Here is a 22,312-nt window from a genome sequence, read left to right on the forward strand (position 1 = left end):
AGAACAAACCTGGACACTGAATTGGACAACAGCAGGATTCTGAGCACTTTGGGAGCTGTGTGTGATGTGGGCAGGGGTTGCGTCCAGATCAAAGATGGGGAGGTGGTCTAGGCAACAGCAGGAGGTGTATTCAAGGTCTGCAGTAATGCTTGCAGGGCCTGAATTACAGCAAGGCTCACACCCTCATCCTGCTGCCCTGGTCTTGGCCATCTCCCATGTCAACCCCATCTTGATCCTGCCTCCTCCCTCCCCAGAAGCCAGGAGGCCATTTGGTGCTGGGAACACAGGCATCAGCTGCACGGCCAGACCCCAGACCCCTGCCCAGGAGTCCCTCTTTGCTCTCCTGGCCAGCCCCACCCCACAGGCACCAACTTGGGCCAATGCCAGGTCACAGGTCAGACTCCCAGGCCTGGGGCTCCTCTGCCTACCCACAACCACCAGTGATGCTCCTCAGCAAAAGCCAACTTCTCGCTCCAAACGCAGCAGCACCCAGGATACAGCAGGGGGAATGCTAGGCACCTGTCCCACAGCCTGGGGTGAGGCGGAGGTCAGAGATACACACAAATCAAACTCTCTCCTCATTTTATATATATATATACAACACACACACACACACACACACATGCACACAAGCACGCCCCACCCACACTCATTAGGCCTGGAGAGGGGCCTTCGGTTCTCCATCTTTGGCATCAATCTATCAAAATCAGCTTTTCTGTATGAGACCGCTCGCTCCTTTCTGTACAACATGAATTAAATATATTATCCGTCTCTGCGCTGAGTCACAGGATGTTCACAGTACCGTGGGGAGGAGTGGAGGGTGGGGGCCTGAGGTGAGCAGGGCAGGGGCCCTGGGTAGAAAGGTGAGGCTAGCCTCCCCTTGGCCTGTGCCATTCAGGATCAGTCCAGTGTTGAGGACACCTGGGGGATACAGAGGGGAGCCTTCTTCAGGGGCCCTGGCCCCCCAGGCTCCCGGCCCCCCGAGGCAAGTGTCTCAGCATCACAGCCTGCTCCTGGTCCACATTCCTCTACCTCAGATGGTGGCATCTATACCTCTCCCTGTCGTGGCTGCCCTCTGGGGTGGCAGGGGCTCGGGAAAGCTGGTATTGGGATCAGATGGACACAAGCCACAAGGGCCGGGAAGGAGGGATGGGGAGGCTGTGCGACCCTCCGGGAGCTGAGGTCAGCCCCGTACCAGCGTCAGGGTGACTCTGCATATCTGGGTGCCGTCCCCAGGACCCTGACCAGGCCTGGCCAATCGGAGCCCCAGGATGATAAGATAAGCAGAAGCCACCTGGGGAAGGGGTGGACAGGCAGGAGCCGGTCACAGCTCCAAGGGCAGTGAGCACGCTACCACCTGCCAATTTAAGGCAACTCCATTCAGACTGGTGAGCTCGGTGGGGGTTGGCTGAGGTGGCAGGCGTGCAACTGGCGGACCCAGGCCACCTCTGGACATAGCTGGGCATCCAAGCATGCCGGCGCTGCTCAGCCACGGTTCAAGCCAGAGGGTGTCGGGGGAATGAGGGTGGGGTAGGGCTGATGGAAAGAAAGGGGACTACTACTCCTTTTGTTGCTGTGGGACACCTGCCAGGTAGGGCAGGCTTTGGCACACATGTGGGTACCTAGGATTCCAGGGTCCCAGAGAGCATGCCATGTCTCTTCTTGCTCTCAGAAGGGAAAAAGATGAAACATCTGTGGGCTCCAAGGGGCCAGAAAAGGAGACTACCAAACTGGCCCTAGGCAGGCCCCTGGGGGAGGAGGGTAAAGCCTGTATCCAGGGCACAGTGCCCATCCTGGCGCCTTAATTCTCTCGCCCATGTGCATCCCACGCAGGTGCCCAAACACTTCAGGGTGGGAGAGGGTACAAGGTCCCCCCTCCTTCTCATGTCTTCTCAGGGAAGCAGCTCATGCCAGCCCCGACGTGGGTAATGGAGGGGTTGGTATGCAGGTGAGGACTACTGGGGAGGCACGTGGGAAGCACAGAGAAGAAACAGCCGTGGCCAGCAGGGCTGCCAAACGGTCTTCTGGGCTGGCTGTCAGCCCTCGTTCTTCAGTCTTCCGAGGGCCACACAGGTTCCATCCTACCCGAATTTGTGGTCCATGTGCTCTCTTGTCCCTTGGGCCACGGCAGGGTGGGCGCGGCTCAGAAGATGCTCTGCCGCCTGTTCTTCCCTCGTCCTGGAGAATGGAGGAGGTGGGGCTGCAGCGAGGAGGCTGGGCCAAGGCATACCCCAGACCAGCAGGGACAGTCACTGTCCCCCAGAGCTGCTCTGACAGAGCAAGCAAGGGCATGCACGCAGGAGCGGGTCTGACCAGGTGTCAAATCCCATCTCTGCTACTTACTAGCTGCATGTCTTGTGATTTAACCTCCCAGAGCCTCAGTTTCATTGACTATGAAATGGGGAACAGTAGTAGTACCACCTTCAAGGGGTGTTTTAAGGATTAAAGGAGAGGATGCATGGGAAGCATTTGTCAATGTCCAAGGCCATTGACTGTTCTAAGAACAAAGGACTGTTCTCCCAGGATGGAATCTGATTAGAGAGCTCAGAGTTTGCAAAGAGAATGCACCAGAGACAGCATGCCTCTTTGCCAGGGCTACTGTCAAACACAATGTCCTGTCTGGGGTGAGGGTTGAAGAGGGAAGAGCTGGACGAGGAAGCCTAGGCAGGAGAAACCAACCCCTTCTCTGCTCCCTGAAGACTCCAAAAGGGAAGAAAGTGGCGGAGGGACCATGGGATTCCCCACTGGGGAGGGGTAGCCTGTCCTGGCTTCCACTAACAAGGGAAGGGCTCCAGGAGAGCACAAGCCCCTACCTGGCTGCTGGAAGGCCAAGCCTCGGTAGCCTGGGTCCTTCTGGAGCTGGATCTCTTTCAGGGAGAAGATGGAGGCAGCTGGGGGAGAGGACATGGTGGAGAGAAAGCTGGGTGGAGCGGGACCAACTGAGCCCTGGAGGCAGCGTCTCATTTCCACTGTTTGCCCCCTCAGTTTGCAGTGAGAACCCCAGCAGGGGAGGCCAGGTGCCCAGGGCTGCTCAGCTGGGCCTGGGGCTTCTGGCCTCTTTGTTCTGGTTCTTCTACCCACACTCACCACCCCCTTTCCTTGGTTCTGGGTGGCCCTGCTCCCTGCCCGGACAACACTCACTGTCTTCAAGCTGGTGCACACGCTCTCCCAAAGATCGGAAGTAGGGGTGACTCAGGGCAGCCTCTGCTGACATGCGACTCTTGGATTCATACTGAAAGGCACAGGGTGGGGCTATTGGGCCCTGGCTGGGGGGCTGCAGGGAACCCTCTGAGCAGCAGGACTCTTGTGCTGGTTAGAGCACCAAGGTGGGTGGGGCTTCAGACTAACAGGAGAAGCCCTAGGTCAGCCTCCAGCCCCTACCACAAATCCAACCTCAAGCCATCTCAAGACTCAGGGGAAGGCTCCTTGGTCTCCAGTCACCAGGAAAAACCAGAAATGAAACTTGAGGACAGTGGCCTTCTCTTGAGATAGAAATACAGATGCAAACCAACCATGATTAGAAGGAGAACATAGCGTTGTGCCGATAACGACCCTTCATCGTGTGCCTTAGAAGACAGGCACCACACTAAGTGTGTCCCCTCATCTCAATGTATCCTCACTGCCAGCTTATAAAATAGGAATTAATCCCACTTTGCAGTGGAGGAAACGGAGACATGGAGGAGCTCTGTAACTTGCCCAGAGCTACACAGCTAGTAACGGTTTGGGCTCGCAGTGCAGAGACTCCAGAGGATGTGTATGGAGGCCAGCGCTCCCCTGAGCCTTGGGGTGGAGAGTACAGGGAAGATGTTTCAAAGACGTGTGAGCACACGAGCCACAGAAGTTGGGGCGTAGGCCTAGCATGGGGCACGGGGACTTCGGCTCTTTGGCTGCCTCTCCCTGGGCCCCGCCGGGAGGTCACTCACCGGGAGCAAGCTGCTTAGGAGGTGGATGCCATCCGTATCCAACCTGCAAGGAGAAGGCGCGGACACAGGCTGTGCCTGAGCGGGGTTGGGAGAGCCAGGGCCACAGCAGGAGGGGCGGTGCGGGCGCCGGGGCTACCTGGGCGCGTGGTTGATGAGCGGCTGCGGGAGGTAGCGGGGGAAGCTGTAGGTGCGGAACTCGGAGAAGGCGGTCACGCCGGGCCACGTCTCTTCTGTGGGGGTCCCTGGGGAGACGAGAGAGGGTGGGGAGGGCCTGAGTGAGGCCCAGGGCCAAGGCCGACTTGAAAGGGATGCAACGTAGCAGGTGGGAGCAAAGATGGCCGAGGCCACAGGGGGTCCCCGCCCGGGAGAGAACTAGGCGAGCCGCTCCTCCCCGTCCCGCTCGACGCCTGGGCTGGACGGAGTTCCGGCGCCCCCTGGTGGTGAGAGGGGCGGAGCAGCGGGAGACTGACCGAGGAGGCGGAAGATGAGGTGCAGCTCCTCCTTGACTGTGGAGCCCGGGAAGAGGGGCCTCCCTGTGGCCATCTCGTAGTGGATGCAGCCCACGCCCCTGCGGGGAGCAAGGGGCAGGGGCGGCATCAGGCAGGGGCGGCCGCCCTTCCTAGGGCTGCTCCACCAGGGCACCAACGACGACCTGCCACAGCTGGCTGCAGGGGTCGTGGCTCTGGCGGCGGAGGGGTGGCCCAGGGCAGTGGAGGCTCCTAGAACTGCCCAGCCCCCACTACAGCCCCTCTCTGGGGGCTTCCCTGGGCTCGGGAAAGCTGCGACCTCTCCCCTTTCGCTCTGTGAGGTTTGGGTCTGTGCAGCCAGCGCCCATGTGGCAATTCTCTCAGCAGTGTTGTCTCACACTCTCTCCACTGTGTGCCCCACTGGAAGAGAGAAGTACATAAATCCGTTCTCCTGGGGAACCTCGGGGCGGAGTCACAGCAGCCATTCATCACCACTGGCGGTTCGGCTTGCAATTTGGGCTGATTTTTCATTTTACACCAAATCATACGCTTGTTCATTTTAACATAAAAATAGTACTTCTCTTTCAAAATTTTCACTGGGACTGATGCTTGGGGAAGATTCATCGTATTTACTATAGGGGCCCTCCTGGACTCTCTGGGTCTCTGGTAACCTCCCACAGGCCCCTGGGGGAGGGTCTATTTAAGCCAGGGAAATCCTAACCGATTATATTTCAGACTTAATTTTTTAACATCTAGTTCAGCAGGATGTCACATGGCTTTTAAGCAAAGGAAGTTAGGAAGTTCTTTCCCGAGGCCCTTGGGGCAGCAAGAGAGTCTGGAGGTGTGGCCAGGACTGTCCTCCCCTCCTCGGTCCCGACAGCGCTCACTCACCACATATCAATGGGGGTGGAGTACTCTGTGGATCCCAGCAGCACATCGGGGGGCCTGTACCACAGGGTCACCACCTCATTGGAGTAGGTCTTTGTGGGCACTGACTTGGCCCTGGCCAGTCCTGGGGGCAGACATGTCACTGGACCTCTGTCCACAGGTGCTGTGGGGTTGACTGCTATGCCCTCCCCCACTGCACCCACACCTCGAGGCACCCCAGTGGCATCAGACCCCCACCCTAGCCCCAGCCTCACCGAAGTCGGCCAGCTTCAGCTCGCCCTTCTCGTTGATGAGCAGGTTCTGGGGCTTCAGGTCCCGGTGCAGGATCTTGCGGTGGTGACAGTAGGCGAGGCCCCGGAGCAGCTGGAACATGAAAATCTGGGAGAGGGGGAAGAGAAATGTGAGGTGGAAGGTGGTCCTAAGCCTCTGCTCCAAGGCTGGGACCGGGATGGGGGCAGAGGTTTGGCAGTGAGGTCAGCACAAGCCCCTCATTCTCCTGCCCACCCTGCAGCCCCCATCCTGGGCCCAACCCACACCAGGGAGTCCCATCCAGAGGGGAGGACACCAGGGATGCAGAAGAGGCAGTGAGTGTGGGGGAGGCCAGAGAAGTCTCAGTCAGGAGCACGGGGGTCAGGATGCCTGCCTATGTGGAGACATATGTGCTTGATCTTTTTTTTTTTTTTTCTTTTTGAGACAGCGTTTTACTCTGTCACCCAGGCTGGAATGCAGTGGCGTGATCATGGCTCACTGTGGCCTCAACCTCCCGGGTTCAAGTGGTCCTCCTGCCTCAGCCTCTCAAGCAGCTGGGACTATGGGTGCACGCTACTGTGCCAGGCTAATTTTTCAATTTTTAGTAGAGATGAGGTCTTGCCATGTTGCCCAGGCTGGTCTCAAACTCCTGGGTTCAAGCCATCTTCCTGCCCTGGCCTCCCAGTGCTGGGATTGCAGGCATGGGCCAACACGCCCAGCCTTGATTCTTTAACAAACACCAGGAGAGGTCATTCATAACCCCCAGTTTCCCCAGAAGCCTCCCTGCATTCTGGCAGGTAGCTCACACTCCCATTTGACAGACGGGGAAACTGATGTTCAGAGTTGGGAGTGGATTTTATACCAACAGCTAGACAGTGGCAGAGAGTGTGTGTCTGTTCCTGGGGTAAAGTGCTCAACCCAGTTCCTAGACTCGTTGATGGCACTGCCCTCTCTCTCTTTCCCAGGTGAGAAGGTCTGAGCCACCCCAGCAGCCGGATCCCTGGCGGTGAGAGTGGGTCCCCGCACTGGGCTTCTGAACAGGTGGCTGCCAAGATGGGGGGACCCTGCCCCCGAGGCCTCACCTTGACGTTGTGCATGCTCATGAGGTTCCCACAGTGATCCAGATACTGCTTCAGGTCACTGTCCTGGAACACAGAGCGTGACTCAGTCCTGCCCCATGGCCAGAAGCCCAGACACAGGCTGAGGAGAGGAAGCCCCTCCCTGGGAAGGGCCCACGCCCACTAGTGGGACAGGTCCCTGGCTTGAGCCACCCCTAAGCCTGAGCTCTTGGCCGACTCCTGCACGGGAACATCTGAGAACCTGATTCCAGAACAAGGCCTGGTTCGCCCTCATCCCACCTCTCCCACTTCCTCAGCTTTCCACTCCCCTACCCACACCCTGTTTCTACCACAAGAGGGAGAGGCTGCCAGCCCCAGCCCGACTCTCACCAGGTACTCAAACACCAGGGTGAGGGACCGATCTGTATGGATGAGGTCATGCAGGGTCACAATATTGGCGTGCTTCAGGTTCTTCAGCAGAGACACTGCGGGGAGACGGGCCTGCCTGGGTCCCCAGGACGCCATGTGTCCCCATACCCTCTTTTCTTGGGGTCAGCTCCAGGAGTCCCACTCCAGCAATGACCCTCCACCCCCAGCTCCTACCAGGGCGCAGGCTGGTGAACCCCTCCTCCTGAAGCCCCAGGGGGAGTGTGGAAGCCTAGGACACTGTACCCTCTCGGATGGCAGTGCAGGGCGCTCCCTCCTCATGCTCCAGCCGGATCTCTTTCAGGGCCACGAGGTTCTCCGTCAGTTTGCTGCGCCCTTTGAAGACTGTGGCATAGGTTCCCTGGGATGGAGGGCCGCAGCGGTCCCAGGCACATTCAGGTGCTGCTGGCCTCTGCCCAGTGTCTCCCCATTTGTGCCTCTGCCTGGGCTATGACTGGGGCCTGAGTGCCCTTCCTCCCTTCACTGACATGCTGTTTCCTCCAAAGCCTACTTCCTCCAGGAAGCATCCCTAATGACACCCAGTTGGAGTGAATCCGTCCTTCCTCTAAGCCCCAGCACGCCATGTGCCCCTCTATGATAACACCAGGTTTTTTCTTCCCTATATGATGCTGATGTTTACACAGAGGTCACCTCTTTGGGCTCCTGGAGGGAAAGGGCTGTGTGTTGCCCTCTCTATAAACCTTCACCCACCCCAGGCCTCTGCACAGTGACAACAGAAATACTTAAGTGATATAGCACTTCCTATGTGCCAGGCATTGTCTGCGTGCTGTACATAACCTGCCCAATCCTCGCAATAACCCTATGTGATAGGACAGTTACTATCTCATTGGACAGAGGAAGAAACTAAGGCACACAGCGAGGTCATGTAACTCACCAAAGGTCACAGAGCTAGTAAATGGTGGAGGTAGGTTTTGAACCCAGGCAAGAAGGACTTGAAGAAAAAAAAAAAAAAGACTGGATTCTGCCCAGGGCCATGGCTACTCTATCCTCACGCCCTCCTTCAGGATCTGAGCCCACTTCAACCCCTGCCAAAGGCTGGGCCAGAGTGCACGGCCAGGACTGTGCACCTCTGTGGGGCAGGGGCCATGAGAGGGCCAACCAGAGAGGGCCGACCAGGGAGGTCTGCCCCTCCTCCAAGCCATCCTGCCTGGCTATTTGGAGAAGACCAAACCCAGCCTCTTACCTCTCCCAGTTTGTCCAGTTTCACGTATGTTTCCAGTTTCCCAAAGCCAATGTCTGACTGAGAGGGAGAGACACAGAATGCCATGAGCTTGAAGCCCTTAGCAGCTCCACAGACATGACACCTCCCCCAACTCCAGCCTCTGGGAGGGAAGGGATGAGACCCCATGGTGGAAGGGGCTCGTTTTCCCTTTATCCCTGTGATAAAGGACAGAGCTCATGGAAGTGTGAGTTTCTTCCTCCCAGGACAGCCAAGAGTGTGGAGCCCAGGGCTGTGGCACCTGGGATTGTTGCACATCTTGGCTACCTGTGTCTCCGACTGAGCCCACAAGCTCCTCCAGAGTGAACGCTGCCTTTTTTCCCATTTTACCTTGAGTGTCCAGTTCAGAACCCACCTACCTGACGGTGTGTCTCATCGGCACACTTCTAGCTCAGGTGTATCCAACCCTTAACAAGACGGATTCCCGGACCCCCTAGCCGGAGAGGCTGATTCTATAGGTGTCTGGAGGGGTCTTAGAGTCTGTGTTTTGTAAGATGTCCCAAACAGCTCTGATAGGCAGCTAGGACTGGAAGGCACATGCCAGCTGGCCTATTGATCTTAACCATGTGGAGATCGTGGGACCTGGTGTGGGCTTAGAGTCCCATTCTAGCCCAAGTGGGACCCATCTAGGAAATGGATGATGATGTAGGAGGACGATCTAGTTGAATGCACTCAAGCCAGCAGGTGGCGCCAGAGGCCCAGGAATCTTCCTAGAAACACCATATAGGCCTCAGCTGGGACTGATATGCCTGTGCTGGGGAGGGCATATCACCCCACGTTGTGTCCTCTGACCCTCTTGGGACTCACCAGGGAGGCCCGGCGGGACATGCGGCTGGGCGGCTTGGGCAGATCTGGGCTCTCCATCTGTAGCTTCTGTAGGAATTCCTGGGGCAGGCGGATATCCATGGGCAGAGAGAGCCTCTTGCTGACGTCCTGTGGTGACAGGGATGAGATGGGGACACCACTGTTGGCTTCAGGGTAGCTAGGGCTGTGGGGCCCCAGACGCTCACTCTGGACCTAGCGTTCCCTGCAGAACAACCATTCAGAGCCCAATCACAGGCTGTGACCCCAAGCTCACAGCTGCTCCCAGTGTGTGCTCAAGACATACACATGAACACCTGGGGCTGCTGTGTGACCTTAGCACAACCAGGTCACTCTCCGCCTCTCTGGGCCACAGTATCACCATCTGTGCAACATCAATCTCATGCCCTTACAGGCACTGATTCTGTAAGTATATTTTTTCATATATTTGGGCCTATGTGTGTGGATCAAATAGTCAAATTGTCTAGCCCTTGCTAAGTTCAGGAATGTTCTAAGCACTTGGCATAGATTAACCCATTTAATCCATGATGACCATTTTAAAGACAAGGAGACCATGGTGCACAGAGGTTGAGTAACTTGCTCAAAGTGACAGAGCTAATGAATGGCAGAGCTGGAATTTGAACTCACAAAGTCTGGCTGTAAGGCAGCTGCCCTCCTGTGCACACCCCTGTGTGTGCATCCTGCCACCTTCCGGGGCAGAGCTCCAGAGGCCCTCACCTCCATGGAGAAGCGGCGCTGGTTCTGCCGCCGCTGGAACTGCACGCCAGGGGACAGCTGCCCCGGCTCCTCCCCGCTGTCCGTTGGGGAGAAGGTGCTGCACTCCTGCGGGGGGTCTCTGCCAAGAGGACCGAGCTGCAAGTCTAAGAGGGACAGGCATCAGCTCCCCTCCCTGCCTCTCTGCCCTGAGGGAGAGGAGGGTAGCCCCCCCTCCCCCAGCCCTGTGCTCCTCTCCTAAGGCCAGTGGGGAAGGGGTGGGCAGGGAGGGGAAGGAGGTGCCTGGGGATTGTCTGGTAAGTGGGAGAGGTGCTGGGTGGACCCAGACCTCTCACCCTCGTTCCGCCGGTTGTGGAGCTGGTTGAATTGCTCTGTGAATTCAGCCAAGGATTCTTCGATGGTCTCAGTGCGGGGCACTGACAGGGAGAAACGGCGCTTAAAGTTCTTCATCTTGTTCATGATCATGAGGGACCGGGCAGCCAGGTCCTGAGATGGGAGGTGTGAGAAGAGCAGGTGAAATGAACAAGGCATCCAGTCTGGGTCTCCACCCACTGGGAATTCAGCTCTCTCTTTCCATCAAGTTCTGTCGACCTGTATGCCACCATCACTGGGAGCCAGGGTTGCGTCTTCTCCAAAGTTTGACCCCCCTGAGGGTGGGTGTTCACCCTCTTCTTCCCAGTTACCCTCTTCCTCCCAGCAACTCTCAGCACTGCCCCCATCTCCCGCCAACAACCCACCCGGCCACATCCCGTGCAGTTCTCTATGGACCACTTAGTCCAGCAAAGTACTGGTCATACTAGCAGGCATGATGTGCAAAGAGGATCCTGAAGGCCCCCCAGACCTGAGCCCTTTAGCTGCTAGAGGTCTAGAGAGTTCTGGGGGAAGGGCTGGGGTGGCAGGGAGGGTGCCAGAACTGGGCAGTCCTTGGGCCAGGAGAAATTTACCAACTTGTGTCCAAGGGCTTGAATGTGTCAACGGCCAGTAAATCTTACTGACCAAGGCCCATAAACTGAATGTCAGCTTGGCCAACACCCTTGGGACATGATTGGGTCCAAACCTCATTTCACCTCTGATACTGACACATGAAGGTCCCTGCTCTGGCACGCCCCAGGAGGCAAGAGGGGAAAAGGAGGAGGGAGGGGAAGAGTGCATCAGAGCTGGCCAGCTGCATCTCCTCTCCAGCTGAAATATGGGAGGTCAAGAACAGTGGAAGGTCTCAGGGCAAACACAGAAGCTTGCCAGAAATACAGTCGAGCCCTAGGGAAGATGAGGCCTGATCTCTGCTGGCCTCTTCCCAGGCCAGAGCCCTCCAGGCAGGCAGGTATCCCCTACTGAGAACACCATGCAGGAGCAGTGTGAGCTTTCTGCCCACCCCCACTGGCCCTGTCCCCAACCATGAAAGCTTTCTTCTTCAGGCTCTCCAGCTCCTCGTGCCCTCTGGTCTTAGGGGAGGAGCACAGGGCTGGGGGAGGGGGGCTACCCTCCTCTCCCTCAGGACAGAGAGGCAGGGAGGGGAGCTGATGCCTGTCCCTCTTAGACTTGCAGCTCGGTCCTCTTGGCAGAGACACCCCCATAGAGGATGCCCTGCTGGCCACCCAATGAGACCCATGCAACTGCTTCTTCCTGCAGACCCTCCTTTTTCCCTCCTGCCCTAAAAACCCAGAGCAGCACTGTCCCACCTCCCCTCCACTTCCCTTCATGGTTTCCTACATGCTCAGTGCAGCCCCCCTGTCATCCTGCTCTGCACACATTGCCCTTGAGGCCTCACAAGGGCTTCTGCCCATGCCAGCAAGAAGGCACCACGGGGTGAGCCCTATGATGGGCTGCGCTGCACCCGCTCCCAGCTGTTACCCATGCACTAGGCACAGCCCACTCCTGGAGGATGCTCTCAGCCCTGCCACTGGCCAGCACCTGGTTGCCAAGGCGACCAGGCCTTTCCCGAATCCTCCTGGTTTAAGGGATTATGGATCAGTAACATGTTGGCTTTGCTTAATGATCACATCCTTCTGTCCTCAGCCAGCCTGGAAAGGGTCTTCTGTCTGGCAGCACATGCTCCTGGCTGCCCCCAAACACAGCTCAGTGGTGGCCCTCCAGCCACCCTGATCCCAGCCAAGATTCATGGCTGGGTATGAACAGGCTCTCCTTCATTCCTTCAGCAGGCTGGCACCTCTCAGAGTAGAGGCCTCGGGTTTGCAGTGCTAGGAAGGTCCATCTCTGTCAGTGGGCCCTGAAGTCTCACTCAGTTCCACTCAACAAACAAACTGGCCGGGCATGGTGGCTCACGCCTATAATCCCAGCACTTTGGGAGGCTGAGGTAGGTGGATCACTTGAGGTCAGGAGTTCGAGACCAGCCTGGCCAAACATGGCGAAATCCTGTCTCTACTAAAAATACAAAAAAAATTACAAAAAAAATTAGTGGGGTGTGGTGGCACATGCCTGTGATCCCAGTTACTTGGGAGACTGAGGCAGGAGAATCGCTTGAACCCTGGAGGTGGAGGTTGCAGTGAGTGGAGATTGAGCCATTGCACTCCAGCCTGGGTGACAGAGCAAGACTCTGTCTCAAAAAACAAACAAACAAAAAAACTGAACACCTAATATGCGCCAGCATTGTGCCAGGCATGAGGGTTTCAGAGGCAAGTAAAGGGTGGTCCCTATTCTCAAGGAACTCAGGGGCTGGTGATGCCTCCTTTGATGAGAAGGTAGCTGAAAGTGCTTCCTCTTTGGCTTCCTTGGCAAAGCCCACCAGCCTTGGACTTTCCTGATTCCCCATCCCTAAACTCCTTCCTGTCAGTCATCTTCAGCTGCTCCTCCATGGCTCTGTGCAATGTCTCAGGTCTGCTGTCTGCAGGACTCTTGCAGACAGGAAGCTTCCAGAGGGCAGCCACCAAGCCTCACACTTGTGTATAGCATCCAGGCCACTGGAGGCTTCGTGATGGTGGCAGGAGGTATGGGTCCCAGTGACAAGAGGACCCAGACACTCCTACCTGGTGACTCCCATTTCCAAGTAAGATAGGAGAGTGGAGATGGCCCCCTTTACAGATCAATTATTTTCTTTTATTCTTTCTTTCTTTTTTTTTTTTTTTTTTTGAGATGGAGTCTCACTGTCACCCAGGCTGGAGTGCAGTGGCAAGCTCTCGGCTCACTGCAACCTCCGCCATCCAAGTTCAATGGGTTCTCCTGCCTCAGCCTCCAGAGTAGCTGGGATTATAGGTACCTGCCACTGCCCCTGGCTAACTTTTTGTATTTTTAGTAGAGGCAGGGTTTCACCATCTTGGTCAGGCTNGAGGACCCAGACACTCCTACCTGGTGACTCCCATTTCCAAGTAAGATAGGAGAGTGGAGATGGCCCCCTTTACAGATCAATTATTTTCTTTTATTCTTTCTTTCTTTCTTTCTTTTTTTTTTTTTTTTTTTTGAGATGGAGTCTCACTGTCACCCAAGCTGGAGTGCAGTGGTGTGATCTTGGCTCACTGCAACCTTCCGGGCTCAAGCAATTCTCATGCCTCAGCCTCCCGAGTAGCTGGGATTACAGGCCTGCACCACCACACCCAGCTAATTTTTGTGTTTTCAGTAGAGACAGGGTTTCACCATGTTGGCTAGGCTGGTCTCGAACTCCTGACCTCAAGTGATCTGCCTGCCTCGACCTCCCAAAATGCTGGGATTACAGGCATGAGCCACTGCACTCAGCCAACTATTTTCAAAGATAGCTGAGCATTAGAATCACTAGGGAGCATCGTAAAAAAATTCAGATTCCTAGGTCTTACCCTGAGATTCTGGAACTGAGGTTCTGAGAATGGTGTCTGGGAAAATGCATTTGAAAAAACATCTCCAATGATGTACACCTGGAGCCGTGACCAGGAAACATCTAAGGTCCAGGTCAGGGACAGTTATCTGCCCAGGCTTCCAGACTACCCTCCTGTGCTGAGGCAGGGGATCCTCAGAGCAGGGGAGGGAAGCAGGAGGCCCCCCACAGGAGAGGAAGTCACTGTCCTGGAAGCCTGCGCATCTGCACGGCACCAACCGATGTCCCCGGGCTTTGTCATGGTTGTTCTCTGGGGGTGGGGAGAGGCGGGCACTTGACTCCCTGGGGTCTGAGCTCTGCCAGGAGGGAGACCAGCCACACCCCTTTCTAAAAACAGGGCTTCCCCATAAAACCGTCCTGCAGTCTGGGATTTATGGGATGGCCTGTTGGATTTGCAGCTCAGGAATCTACAAGTAGCAGCCATAAATCTCACACCCTTGCTCTCGATTGTAGGCTGAGGGGAGGGGAGCTCATTAAAAGCCTCCGGGAAGGAGGCCCCCCATTTCTGCAAGACAAAGGAGATTCAGCCCTGAGTCACACCTGCTGTCCCCAAGGTTCAGTGAGGAGCAAGGAGCCACCAGCCTGTGCCTGGGGTGGGGTGAACGCAGGGAGACGGAGGGAGGGTGAGGCCAGAGGCAGCTGAGTGGAGCAAGAATGTGGGGCCAAGCAGTGCAGGCGATGGAGACCAGCTGTTCTCCACCCGCAGGAGAGGAGCCCGAGAGGAAGTGCCTGTCAGTAGCAGGAGGGATGGGGGTCAGATGTAGGATGGACTTCCTGATGGAGGGATGGAGGTCAGATGTAGGATGGACTTCCTGATGGTGACAGGGGAGCAGGCGGTGGGGGTGGTGACCACAGCAGAGTGGATGTCTCTCTCTGCTGGGGACAATCGGGGCATTGAACCCAGCAGGGTCTTGGGTGTGACAGGGCAGACTGGGCAGTGAATAGTCTGTTGTTCCCTAGGTCAAGACACAAGATGCCTCTGTCATTTTTCCCTTGGGAGAGTCAGCTCCTCAGATTTGGGGGTTGAGGGGGAAGGGAGACAGGAAAAAGGCCTGTCACCTTAGTGCTGTCTGCCCCTCACCCCCAAGTGGGGACAGAAGGACTCAGTATGACCAGCCTGAGGCCAGCCCAGGGCCAGGCACAGCACAGCCTTTGTCCTCAGGCCAAGGAGCCATCTGGGGCTGTCCCCGTGCAACTGGTGCCAGGGGAAGAGGGCAATGGGCATCCAGGGATGCTGGCCTGGCAGTGGGGGGTGGGGGAAGTTGAAGGAGCAGAGTCCCACTGAGGAGCTGCAGGGTGGGCAGGCAGACCCCAGCCAGCCTCCCCTCCCACCTCCCTGCCCAGGTAAGTCATAAAGCTCTCAGCCCGCTCCAGTTGCTTCCTTCCAGGGACACAGCAGCCGGCCCAGAACATCCTGCTGGTGCCAGAGCCATGAGTGGCACAGAAGGAGGAAGGAGGAGCCAGGCTGGGAGGAAAGCCAGCACTTGCCAGAGGCCACTGTGCACCCAGTGAGCAGGGCTGGCCTCCCAGAATGTTAGCAGGGGAAGATGCTCACACACCCTCCATCCCCATCCCTTGCCCAGTGAAGATGCTGAGGCTCCAAGAAGGGAAATGACTTGTTCGAGATCATGCAGCAGTTTCCTGGTTGTTGCGAAGTGCACAGACGTGACCATATTGCTCCTTTCTTCTCCTGCCTGGAGCCCTCCCTGCCCTTGCCCCTTCCCTGTGGCCTAGGCTTGACTGTTTTCTCCCACTCTGAATTGCATGTCAAACAAACCCAAACTCTGGTGCTACCACTAGTGGGCTGTGGAATCGCAATAACGTTATAAAACCCCTCTCACTCCTGGCTCCAATCATTCATTCAACAATCACTGAACACCTGCTGCATGCCAGGCACTGTTGCAGACCCTGAGAATCACAGATGAATGAAACAGATATTAATTCCTTTCCTAATACCTTTCATCAGGGGCAGGGAGGTGCAGACAATACACAGAATGAATACACAGTATGATGGATGGTGACAAGTGCAATGATGGGAATTCATGCAGGAAAGAGGGAAGGTGTGGGAAGTGCAGTTGCAAGTTTAAGCAGGGTGGTCAGGAAGGCCTCCCCGAGAAGCAGGTGACATCTCAGGAGAAATCCAGAGTAGGAGAAATACCAGAGTAGGTATAAGGTGAGGGGGTCAGTCTTGCTGGGAGAAGCAGGTCAGCCAGGGAACAGCAGGGGCAAAGGTCCTGAGGCAGAAGTGAGTCTGGTTCACTGCAGGATGATGATGTGGCTGGAGAGGATGCTGGATGGGAGCGCGGAGCAGCTGTGTTGGGCCTCGAGGGGTAAGGAGGGCTTGATCAGATGACTGACATGATCTCACTGAGGCTTTAACACGCTGCTGTGTTGAGAACAGACAAGGGGAGCAATGGGAGAGCAGGGAGCCCGGGCAGGAGGCTGCTGCTGAGGCCCAGGGGAGAGAGCTTGGTGGTGGCTGGGACCAGTGTGGAGCAGCGGAGGTGGTGAGAAGTGGCTGGATTCAGGCTATGTTTTGAAGGTGGAGCCAAAGAGCTTTGCAGATGGATTGCATGTTGTGGGTGAGAAAAGAGTCAAGCATGACTCTGCAGGGTTTTGGCCAAGCAGCCGGAGTGGAGGGATGGAACAGTCACTGGAGGGGACAAGGCATTCTGGGAGTAGTGGTTTCAGTGGGAAGACCAGGAGTTGGATGTTGAGCAGGTGACATTTTCAATGTCCAGTGGTATCTGAGTGGACATGCTGGGTGAGCCAACACAACACACCGCTGGCACAGGGAAGATGTCCAGCAAAGCTTGGCTCTCGTCTCTCAAGTTCCTGCCCAGACAAAAAGAGTCCTCATATAAACGTCATCAAACATCCACGCAGACTTCCTTCTTGAAAAATGCTTTCGGATTCCAGGATAGAAGAGGGCCAGGAGACAGGGAGCAGGATCATCTCTTGGCAGATGTGAGGGGGAGAAGGGCCAGAGAGGCAGGGTCCCCCCTCCTTAGACAACTGCAGGGCCACTCAGGGTGGGGCCCGTGCAAGGCAGGGAACCCTGGCTCCTGGCAGACAATCTCCATCTTCTATCTTAGGAGGAAAGAAAGCTCCACAGAGCAGGCCCGGCCAGCCCCAGGGCCCCAGTGTCCAGACAGGGCAGATTCCCAGCCCACTGACTGCTGGGACAACCTGTCCCAGGCCCCAGACCTAACACCTGCCCTGGGGCCGGACCCCTGAGAGACCTTGACCTAGAGACCATGGAGGTGGAGAAGGAGGTTGGTGGAGCATCCTGGGAATCTGGGATGCTGTACACTGGAGAGCGGGAAAGCCAGCTTCACTTCTTAAGCTCCTGGGGCCAGGACTGGAGTCTCCTCTCAGCAAACCCCTTCAAGATGCCTCTTTGCCCTCCTCTTGAACAAAGCCCCGATTCCCCAGCCTGCACCTAAAGGCCCTTCAAGATCTGGGGCCCCTTCCTCTCTGGCTTTGCCCCTCCTCGTTGTCCCCTACATGCTGTACAAGTCCCTGGGGCCTTCAGGAGCTTCCCGGAACTCACCCCACACCCCCAGGACCACCAGGTGCCCCTCCTTCAATGGGGCATGACTTTTCACCTGTCTCCCTCACCTGGAGCACATTGGTCTCTATGCCTGGTGCTGGTGGCATACAGCAGGCACATGTCTGCTTTACAGGCACATATGGAGCATCTGCTGTGTTCCAGGCACATGTTAGATGCATCCCCAAGTCCCTCTTTTTGTTTTGTTTGCTTTTCTTTTCAATCTTGGTCTCTGTGGGCCCAGGGGCAGGGGTTGGGGGATGTAACTTGCGGCTGCCCACTATCTGAAGCCCATAGGGTCTGCCCCTCAGTCACGAAGGCTGACCACCAGCCAGGATCCCTATGACACCCTGTCTCCCAGTCCCTGCCCCCGCCTTGGTCACTCAGCCACTTTGGGCTTTGGGTGAATTTCAAAGAACTAGAGGCCATGGCTGACCAAGTTTGCAGTCGTCATGAGCTAGGACCTCAGAGCCATTCCCTCCTCCCAGGGAGAACTGTGCCTGCTGGGAGCCTGCAGATACCATCTCTTCCTTCATCCTCCAGCTGACCCTGTTCTGCACAGCTGGAGGCCTTAGTCTCCAAGAGCCTGGGACAAACCTCAGGGGAAGCCAGTCACCGCTTAGGTGCCTGCAGCTGTGGTGGCATCAGCAGCAGAAGCCTTGGGGCCTCCTCACAACCTTGCCCTGCCCCAGCCTAGATGAGAGAGGCTGCAGGCCTGAAATCTTCAGGGTGGTCAGAAATGAGCATAGCCAGGCCTGCAGTCACCCTGCCAATGAACAGCTGCTCTGGACAGTCCCGGAGCTCCAGGAGGATTCCCACAGCCTCTGTTTGGAATGTAGGAAGTAGGCGGGGAAGGCCTTCCGGGAGCAATTTGGGCAAACCTGTTGGATGTCTGCTCAGGAGGCAAAGTGGGGATCAGGGTCACCTCTGCTCCAGACAAATGCACCGTTGTCTCCTAGAGTCTCACTCCAACCAGAAATGTCCTGCAGTGAGGAACACACGGTGTCTAGCCCTGCTCTCCAAAATTCTCTGCAGTTTGGGGTCATGGAAGAAACCCCACTTAGTAGCTGTGACCTGGGAAGACACCCTATGCCTCAGTTTCCTTGCTGCTAACTGAGAATAATACTTGGCCTCCAATCCAACCGCCATAAGCGTCCTAGACTTAACTTTTTCAACTGCTTTCTGATGGTGTCGTTTGCCCATTTAAAATCCTTCGCCGGGCGCGGTGGCTCAAGCCTGTAATCCCAGCACTTTGGGAGGTCGAGACGGGCGGATCCTGAGGTCAGGAGATCGAGACCATCCTGGCTAACACGGTGAAACCCCGTCTCTACTAAAAAATACAAAAAACTAGCCGGGCGACGTGGCAGGCACCTGTAGTCCCAGCTACTCAGGAAGCTGAGACAGGAGAATGGCATGAACCCGGGAGGCGGAGCTTGCAGTGAGCTGAGATCGTGCCACTGCACTCCAGCCTGGGCGACAGAGTGAGACTCCGTCTCAAAAAAAAAAAATCCTTCAAAGCACCTGGGGTGGTGGCTCATGCCTGTAATCCCAGCACTTTGGGAGGTCGAGGCGAGCAGATCACCTGAGGTAGGGAGTTCAAGACCAACCTGGCCAATATAGTGAAACCCTGTCTCTACTAAAAATACAAAAATCAGCTGGGCATGGAGGTGCACGCCTGTAATCCCAGCTACTTGGGAGGCTGAGGCAGGAGTATTGCTTGAACCCAGGAGGCGGAGTTTGCAGTGAGCTGAGATGGCACTACTGCACTCCAGCCTGGGTGTTGCAGCGAGACTCCATCTCAAAAAAAAAAAAAAAAAAAAATCCTTCAACGCTAACACTGCCTTCAGGAAAAAGTCCAAACTCCAGGGGCTGGCAGACCAGGCCTTTGTATTTGGATCCCTGTCTTCTTGAGTCTCAGCTGTCACCCCTCCCCAAAGGGTCTGGTTTTATCAGATGTACCTGGCATTCCCAGAGCAAACTCCACTCACACCCCACGGCTTTGCAATCATTTGGCCTGGGATGCCCTTCCTCAATTTTCCCCTCGGTAAAACCACTCCCAAACTCAACTCACGGGTCACTTCCCCTGGGAGGCTATGCGTGACCACACCTTCTTCCTCTAGGTAGAGTGAGATCCTTCCTCCTTGTCCCTTCCAGAGCAGCCAGCACACACTCATAACTACACTGTGAGATCCTTCAGGACAAGAACAGGGCCTTAACATTTTTGCTTCCCTGGTGCCTTACACAGAGTAAGGAGCCCACCAGGTACTCAGCATTTGTGGAACGCATGGACAAGTGACTGAATGAGGCCATCGAGCCACTGTTTCATGATGACTTGTTTAAGCCTCTTTCCTCTACAGAGATAGACACATGAGATCCCTCAAGGACAAAGACCGCATCTTAGTCACCTTTAAGATCCAGGACACACTGCCACATGCAATAAATGTTGGTGCCTTTCCTTCCACTTTCAGGCAGGCCAGGGACCTGTTTCTAGATGTATCTTCTCATCAGGCCAGCTCCTGTCCTAGTTGGGACTTGAGCATGAACGGGGTGGGCCTGGCCCTGTCCTCTTTCTGGCCACACTAGAGCAAGCCTAGACTGTCTAATCACCCAGCCCCAGACGCCCCAGGACATGCTTCCTCCTCAGTTCTCTTGGGTCTCAGAGGGAACAGGAATACAGGGATTGGTACCCAAGCAGATGGAGGGGGGACTAGGGACAGACCAACAACGTGCTACTCATCCTGCCACGGGGACCTCTGCATCTCCTCTAGCCTGAAACTCCACTGTCCCCAGCCAGGTGATGGTCCCTATTCCGTGTTCCCACAGCTTTCTGACGTCCCAAGACAGGGCACTTGGCTCCCTGTCCTATAACTGTTTACTTGTCATTTCCCTAGTTTGCCTGTGAGCTTTTTAAGGGCAAGCACTGTGGCGTGACTCCTCACTGCACCCCCAGAGCCTGACCCAAGGCCTAAGACAGAGTGAGCCCTCAAATGACTAGCAAATGATATATGAAAGCTGGACTCTAGGCCTCAGCTGAAACCTGACCCTCCTCCTCTAGCCAGCATGTGGCCTGACAGCAGTGGGAGATGGGCTGGGGCAGTGGGAGCAGTGTCCTGCCCAGCAATTACTCCCCCAGTGAGGTCTGTGGAGGTTTTGGGGCTGGAGGCGCCATCCTACATTGAGGAGTGGACTGGAATGAGAAAAACCCGAATGAGAAGTTCCTCCTGCAACATGCATTGAGCTAGGGCCTCCAGAGCTGTGGGGATGGGGTTTGGAGGGGCCTGTGGCCCTCTTCCTGGCTCTGTCACTCAGGGAAGATTCTCAGAGCCTTGCAGGGCAGGTGCACTACTCAGGCTCAGATGTTGGCCTTGACTCCTACAGATGACCCTTCCTGACCCCACACGACCTCGCATCTAGCCCCTCTGTGTGGCTCCACTTCAGTCCTACTGATGTCCACCCTGCTGCTCTCTGGCTTCCTGAGGCTCAAGGAATAGAGGTATATTGCATCTTCTGGTATTTTCCTTTTGACCCTTTTTGGGGGCCCAGCTAAAGCTGGTCTGCACTCTCTGAGGAGGCTCAGGATGTCCAAGTGATAAGATGGGACAAGGAGCCCTTCTGTCAGTTCTGGTCCTGAGCGTACAGAACATCCCAGATCAGAGACTAGAGAAGGGGCAAGGGGCCAGGATAGGCCTGGCCTCCATCTCCCACATCCTCCTGCCTCCAGAGAAAGCCCGCCTTACTCTCCCAGCCAGAGGAGCCCTCTCTGCTCCTTTTAGCAGCCCTCTTTAAAGACCCTTGAGGAAGGTCCTTCCCCAACTGTCTTGTGTTTTTGAGATCCCAGAGTCTGGAACCTTTCCTTAGGTCTTCCTTAAATCCCAGAGGAAACAGCTTCTGTTTCCTCTCCACTTGCTCTGGCACAGAAACTGACGCCTACCATCTTTTATACAATAAATCGGAGAAGAAATGAAGAGTGTCAAATCCACCCACCCAGTAGCCCTCTCTCAGCCAGACATCCCGCGTCCAGCTCTCCTGCTGGCCTGTCATGGGACCTTCAGTCATGTCTCTGGGTTTCTCTCCATGCCCAACTTTGGCAACAGAGCTGCAGGGGCCTTTGAGCCTGGCATCCCTGGGGACCTCTCCGTCTCATGAGGAGGGAGGGAAGGGGGAGGATTTCCCAGCATCTCTAAACCGTATTCCTATTTATACTCCACCCCCACCAGGCTGGCCCACGCCACCCAGTGCCCACATTCTGACAGGAACCCCTGGCTGGTCATCTCCAACCTTCCTCATTCCAATCTGAGAGACTGGCTTTAAAAAGCAGCTTCATGTCACCGCCAACAACTCCACTGGGCTCCTCTGACCAGCTCCCAGTTTCTGGTCACTTGGATTGCCCCACGTCTCCCTCCCACCAGGCCGGGCCCAGGAGGCCTCCTTGGCCTGCATGGCCTCCCCCGGGCCTCTGAACATCTCATAGTTGTTCAGTTGTTCTCTAAATGTCCTTTATCCGTGTCACTCACTCACCAGGGTTCAGCCCCCTCAAAGTCACTCACTCATTTCACAAGCACCTGCTCAGCGCCAGGCACTGTCCTGGGCCCTGGGCCTTGGATTCCACTCCCTTGGCAGCCTGGGTCTCCTCCTGCTTCTTCCTTCCTCCTGGGTCTGGTGGACTCACTTCCTCTACCTGTCTCTTGAATGTCAACACTCCCACAATTCCCTCTTTGGCCCTTTGCTCTTCCCCTCTGGGCATGCTTCCTGGGTGACCTCATCCCCTCCCGAAGTGGAAACCACCACCCGCGTGCTGATGACTCCAGATCTGTAGCCGTGGCCCCACCAAGCCCCTCAGCTCCAGATGCTTGGGTCCAGCTGCCTGCTGGGCACCCTGCCTGGGTGTCCCCCAAGGGTTCAGTTTGAGGGGTGTGTGTGTGTGTGTGTGTGTGTGTGTGTGTGTGTGTGTGTGTGTTTTCTTTTGGAGATGGAATCACCCAGGCTGGAGTGCAGTGGCGCGATCTTGGCTCACTGTAACCTCTGCCTCCTGGGTTCAAGCAATTCTCCTGCCTCAGCTTCCCGAGTAGCTGGGACTACAGGCAGATGACACCACATTCAGCTAATTTTTTGTATTTTAGTAGAGACGGGGTTTCACCATATTACCCAGGCTGGTCTCGAACTCCTGAGCTCA

At 56.1% G+C, this 22,312-nt stretch overlaps 1 protein-coding gene across 2 annotated transcripts in view; it reads right to left on the minus strand.

Annotated features, from left to right (window-relative positions):
* Positions 1 to 733: 733 nt before the first annotated feature.
* CDK18 (cyclin dependent kinase 18) overlaps positions 734 to 22,312 on the minus strand; it is a 28,343-nt gene continuing 6,764 nt past the window's right edge. The window contains exons 2-16 of one of the 2 annotated variants that reach the window (XM_025360682.1): positions 10,123 to 10,273; positions 9,791 to 9,933; positions 9,059 to 9,184; positions 8,216 to 8,272; positions 7,258 to 7,372; positions 6,976 to 7,070; positions 6,610 to 6,672; positions 5,533 to 5,656; positions 5,282 to 5,402; positions 4,394 to 4,491; positions 4,060 to 4,165; positions 3,924 to 3,966; positions 3,142 to 3,232; positions 2,814 to 2,891; positions 734 to 2,178 (exon numbers count right to left, since the gene is read on the minus strand). In XM_025360682.1, coding sequence (XP_025216467.1) covers positions 2,144 to 2,178; positions 2,814 to 2,891; positions 3,142 to 3,232; positions 3,924 to 3,966; positions 4,060 to 4,165; positions 4,394 to 4,491; positions 5,282 to 5,402; positions 5,533 to 5,656; positions 6,610 to 6,672; positions 6,976 to 7,070; positions 7,258 to 7,372; positions 8,216 to 8,272; positions 9,059 to 9,184; positions 9,791 to 9,933; positions 10,123 to 10,252 — 1,425 coding nt within the window. In that variant the 5' untranslated portion in view covers positions 10,253 to 10,273 and the 3' untranslated portion in view covers positions 734 to 2,143. Of the gene's footprint in view, positions 2,179 to 2,813; positions 2,892 to 3,141; positions 3,233 to 3,923; positions 3,967 to 4,059; positions 4,166 to 4,393; positions 4,492 to 5,281; positions 5,403 to 5,532; positions 5,657 to 6,609; positions 6,673 to 6,975; positions 7,071 to 7,257; positions 7,373 to 8,215; positions 8,273 to 9,058; positions 9,185 to 9,700; positions 9,934 to 10,122; positions 10,858 to 22,312 lie in introns of those variants that run through there. The other variant, XM_025360673.1, reaches the window with a different exon arrangement.

This window comes from Theropithecus gelada, chromosome 1 (assembly GCF_003255815.1).
Source record: "Theropithecus gelada isolate Dixy chromosome 1, Tgel_1.0, whole genome shotgun sequence".
Taxonomy (NCBI): domain Eukaryota; kingdom Metazoa; phylum Chordata; class Mammalia; order Primates; family Cercopithecidae; genus Theropithecus; species Theropithecus gelada.